The sequence below is a fragment of the Galeopterus variegatus genome, unplaced genomic scaffold, assembly GCF_000696425.1.
Source record: "Galeopterus variegatus unplaced genomic scaffold, G_variegatus-3.0.2 Scaffold196, whole genome shotgun sequence".
NCBI classification, from domain to species: domain Eukaryota; kingdom Metazoa; phylum Chordata; class Mammalia; order Dermoptera; family Cynocephalidae; genus Galeopterus; species Galeopterus variegatus.
This window is the reverse complement of record NW_007726307.1, coordinates 858814-864048: the sequence shown is the minus strand read 5'-3', so window position 1 is coordinate 864048 and position 5235 is coordinate 858814. Positions and strand designations below refer to the sequence as shown.

Here is a 5235-nt window from a genome sequence, read left to right as displayed (position 1 = left end):
AAGCGGCATCATCGTGCAGTACATGACTGTGATATACTTGAAAATTGCTGAGTGGATTTAATCATTTCACAATGTATGCATACATTAAGACATCATGTTGTACACCATAAATATAGACAATTCATCATTTGTCAATTAAGTAAAAAAGACAAGCCCCAGAGAAAGAGCTGTTGCAACCTCGTGTTTAGGGGTGAGTGGGACTTCCACTGACAAGGAGGGAAGGGTGTTCCAGGCAGAGGGTACAGCATATGAGAAGCTGGTAAGTGTGGTGAGGAGCCCAGCAACAGTCTGATTCCGCAAGGCTGCAGGGAGAGCACAGAGGCAGTGGTGGTGAGGATGGACGAGCTGGGGTAGGCGAGAGTCAGGGTGTCAGCAGGAAATAAGTTTCCACTAGAGGGTCTGTACCCAGGCGTGGGCTGGTTAAAGGAGCCCATAAGTGGTGGTGGGAAAGCAGTGGGGACACTCCCACCCCAGCCTGGGAGGGGGCGCATCTGCCAGAGCCAAAGAAGAGGGACCCCCCCCAACAGGAGTTCTAGCCAAAGGGAGCCGGGGATAAACACCCTGACTGCTCTCTCCTCCCACCCTCTGATCTGCTGGGGCTCCCATTGGCCGAACCCAAACAGAAGCCAGAGGACACTAGAGCTGGCACTGCCATCTGCAGAGGTCATCCACCCAGGCACACAGAAGGGCGAAAACTGGATCTCCAGGGGCCGTTAAAGAACAGCTAGTCCAGGGAGCCTCAAATGCCATGTGTCGGGATGTGGGAGTCAGCATGAGAACGCAGGGAAGCAATGGAACCATTTAGAGCAGGGCCAAGTCCCTCCGGCGGCCTGAGCGCAGGAGGTGGCTGCTCCAGGCTGGATACGCCAGTAGTGTGGACTAGCACAGCCCGAGAGGGACCAGAATGGTCCCCAGGACTTGGGGGCTGGTTGGCTGAGGGGGGGGGAGGCAGGAGAGGGGTGAGTTTAGGGTGGCACTGGCATCCTGGCTTGGGTGAGGAGGGGGTGGGGGTCAGGGGATTTGGAGCTGAACTAATGTGTGTGCTCTTCCAGGGTGGCAAGTTGGCAGACAGGGAGCCCATGGCACTTGGAGTGTGGCAGAGTGACAGTATCTTTTCTCTGCCTTGCAGGTGGCCTCAGCCCTGAGTCCAAGAAGATCTTGACACCTGCCCTCAGGAAGCGGGGCCGGGCCGGCCGGGGGGAGGCAGCCAAGCAGGAGGAGGGTGCAGAGTCCTCCCCACCCGTCGCACTCAGCCTGTCTTTCAAGCGTTATGTCTTTGATACCCACAAGCGCATGGTCCAGTCTCCCTGAGGCCCTGGTGACCAGGCCCAAGCCCAGCTGCAGTGCTAAATACCCAACCAGACATGCTTCGACCTCTCCCAGTCTTTTCCGTGATCTTGCAGGTAGAAGACTCCCCACCCCCACCCCAACCCCGGGCTTGGTGCTCAGCTCCAAGAGAAGCCCGAGGATAGGGGACAGATGATGGGGCCTGAAGGGTCTCTAGCTCCTCACCTGCACCTTCCCACCTGGGACAGCAGCCGGGCCCAGCTAGGAAAGCGCCTCAGCCAGAGCTGGTGGCCATCTGCAGGCCACTCTCAGCCCCTGGCCCAGGTGGGTAGGCACTCAGCAGCCGCAAATAAATGTCCCGTGGCCCCAGCCTACTCTGCTGGTCTCTCTGTGGTTTCACTGGGGGAGCCCCTCCCCTCACCAGGTTTGTTCCAAGAGGAATATCAGCGGAATCACTGCCAAGGGTAGGGGTTGGAGAAGGAGCCAAACTCAGAGCCCAGTGGGCAGTGGGAGTCTACAGGCTGGAGGGGTTGCTCCTTCATCCCAACACCAGGAGTGCCTAGGCCCCTGCCGTTGAGTAGGGACCACATGCGCCCCAAAGGGTGGAGGTGACAGTGTGCGGGCAGACACCCTGCTGGGCCCGGGAGCAGGGCTGTGCTCATCCGCAGTCCCTGCACCCACAGACCACCACCCCGCTGCCCCAAGCCCTGGACACTCAGGAAGGGTAAAATGGTGGAACTAGCTGATGAAGGGAAATCCGAGCTTTTGGAGACATTTGTGGGAAGAACAGGTGTTCAAACCTTCCTTTATTTGGCCTCCAGACGGATGCAGAGGCCTCCCTTTTATCCCAGTAATCGGTGCATTATGCTTTAATTTGCAAAAATGGCATTAAAAATATTAACAAGGGCAGGGTGAGATCAAATGACTTGGGGCTGCTAAGCCTCAGATCTGAAGGCAGAGAGGAAGGGGAGTGGTGCTGCAGGACGCGGTGTCCCTGCGTGAGGTGGCCCAGGAGCCAGGCGGCCCTGGTGAAATACACCAGCAGCAGAGGTGGCCCTCGTGCTTCAAGATGTGAGTGATGGCGGCTGGCCCAGCCACCCCTCACTGACCTTGGCAGGGGACAGCAGTCCAGGGCCACAGTTGAGAGCCAGTGGGCAGGGAGGGTCTGGGCTTGAGGCAGGGCCCATCAGGGATCTGGTCCCAGCCCCCACTTCCCAGCTGTGGGTCCCAATGTGGCTCCTTGCTCCTGACAGTCCAGTCCCCTGGTCTGGGGTCTGGGAGTGAAGCTGGGAGAGTGGTGGCACCTGGTGAGTGGCCCTGCAGCTCATCTCCACCTGCTCCTAGGAACCCCACTGCTGCCACCTGGGTGAATACCTCCAGTGACCACAGTGGTGCCTCTTGCTGAGTCCTCACCCCATTGCGTGCTGGGTGCTGTGCCTCTCTCGTTGAGCCCCACCCGGCCCTGCAGACCATTTTACCAGGAAGGCAGTGCCACTTAGCTGAGGCCACTCTGCCCAGGAGACTAGCAGCCACCCTCTTGGCCTGCTGGGCTGCCCCAGGGGAGAGCAGACCAGGACGGGAGTGGGCAAGGCCTCCAGGTGAGGACCTCAGGGCAGCACAGAGCCAGGCGGCCCACATGGGCAGAAATCCCCCTGCCCAGTCAGTTCCCAGGGGAGCCAAAAGGGCCTTCCTGAGACTTGCCAGGTGCTAGCTGAGCCGGGAGTCATTCAATACCCCCTAGACAGACCACGTCCTCCTAACCACTGGGCAAGAGGCTGACTCCCCGCCTCCTGGGCCCCCATCCCTGCAAGTGGAACAGAGTACCCCTGTCCTGCACGTACTGTGTGGCTTTGGGCATGTCACTGTTCCTCTCCAAGTGAGGGTCACATGGACCCCTCCAGTGGCAAGTTGGGGCAGGTATAGAGGGACCTCGGTAAGTGGTAGCTAGCTCTGGGGGAACATCCAGTGGGGGAAAGGATACGAGGGGACGCTGTGGACTTTGGAGACACTGTCCTCAGATTCTGTCCCTTCTACTAGCTTTGTGAGCTTGGGCATGTCCCCTAACCCCCTCATGTCCCCATGCATAAAGTGGGGAGAAGAAAAGCAGCTGCTCAGGCGGGTTGTCCTGGGAATGAGCACTCACCCGGGCACTGAGCTGGGAGTGGCTGGCAGACATCCCAGAGAGGCGAAGGCCATGAGAACCTCGGGAAGTGGTACGGCAGCCCCAGGCCCAACACAGCCCCATGCCAGTCATTTTTCCCAGCACCTCTGGGAGGGTTCCCATGTCCACTCCCAACTCTCCCCTCCCCATATCTTGCCTGAAGATGTCACTCCTCAAAGCCCTGGAAAAGAAGCAGGTGGAGGAAACTGAGGCATAGAGAGGAGGAAGAGCCAGCCCATGGCTGTGCTGCAGGGCGGCGCAGCCCAGCATGTGACTCCCAGAGGCCTACGGAGCCCCCAGCGTGTGCGACGAGGACACTCTGCCCCAGGAGAGGCATCTATGAGGCCTGGCATCGATGGAAACCCGAGTGCCCATTAGTAGGGTCTGGCCAGGGTGTGCAGCCTTTGAAGGTGCAGCCTGGCCAGGGTGGTGGCACCCAGTTCCAGCTGGGGCCAAGACAAGGCCATGCACACCCCCCTTTCCCAGCTCTCCAGCACCCTCAGAGCAACAATGGAGCCCTCAGGCAGTCCCAGGCCACAATGTTTTATGGAGGAGAGGGCAACAGTGGGCTGAGCTCCCTGCAGCTACTGTCACACACACAAATTCGCTGGATCTGCTGCTTCACCCATGGGGTGGCATGGGGACCAATGTTCCAGTTTTACAGGGGTGGGGGCAGGGACGAGGGCCCGACTGGCTGCAGCCAGTTGCTTCAAATAGAGCTGGGATTTGAAACCAGGTTCTGGATGATTGCAGAGTCCTCCTTTCCTGCCCCCGATCAATGGCTTTGGTGTGTCCTTGGAAAAGAGGTGCCCTCCAGGGCGCTGCTTTGGCCGAGGGGTGGGGTGGGGGTTCCCCACCTGCCTGCCCTCACAGAATGAGGTCATAAGCAGGCACCCTGCAACAGGCTGGGGCAGGAGGGGCAGCCGTGATTGGCAGGCCCCTGACCAGCCGGGCTAATGCACTAGCAATGAGATAAGGCTTATCTGGAAATGTCCCCAGAACCGAGACTCTGATGGAAACAGGCTTCTGGGTTAATATATTTTTGATAGATAGTGTCTCGTAAACGGGAAGCCCTGGAGGCTCGGACAGGAGAAGGGGCAGCTTCTGTTCTTCCAGGCCTCCTGCCCTGGCCGTGCACGCATGTGTATCTGTGTACCTGGCATCTCCGTGTCTGTGTCGCTGTCTGGGTGTGTCTGGGTGTCCATGGATCTCTGAGTCTCTGGGGTGTGTTGCATGTACTCTGTGTGTGCTCAGCGTGTGTCTGGGGAGTGAGGTGAAGGAGGATCGTGCCCTGTGTGCACCAGGTAGGCCTCATCCAGGATCTGGTGGGATGTGAGGTGGGGCTCATCACCTCACTCTACAGGAAGCATGCCAGGACCCAGAACCCCCATCCAGGTGGCCCAGAACACTGTCAGTCCAAGCTCACCCTAGGGCTGATCCAGGCCCTGTTCTCCCCAGCCTCCTTGGCCTGGGCAGCTCCACACAGTGTTTAGCATTCCCAGGTTCTCTTCCGGAGACCAAGGCCAGCCTGGCTCACGGCCTCCCAGCTCTAGTTCAGCCTTGTCTGTCCTTTGTGGCCGTGGCTGGGTGAGGGGAGGCCTTCTGCTACGGGGCTGCCTGAGCAAGGTCCTGAAGAAAGAGTAGGAGTTTGCCAGGGTGGGGAGGAGGGTGGCCTCCTGGCAAAGGGGACCACAGGACCAGGGCTGCAGCAGGGCGCGCCTGGCCAGCTGCCTGCCTGGGAGGGATGAGGTCACGGCTCCCGTCTCCCCTCAGCCCTGCTGCGCCTC

At 59.4% G+C, this 5235-nt stretch overlaps 1 protein-coding gene across 1 annotated transcript in view; it reads left to right on the top strand.

The window, feature by feature from the left end:
- Positions 1-1482: 1482 nt before the first annotated feature.
- Positions 1483-5235, top strand: part of LOC103584247 — a 31523-nt gene continuing 27770 nt past the window's right edge. Inside the window, exon 1 of the mRNA XM_008565322.1 lies at positions 1483-1611. Within this exon, the coding sequence (XP_008563544.1) occupies positions 1483-1611 (129 nt within the window). The remainder of the gene's footprint in view (positions 1612-5235) is intronic.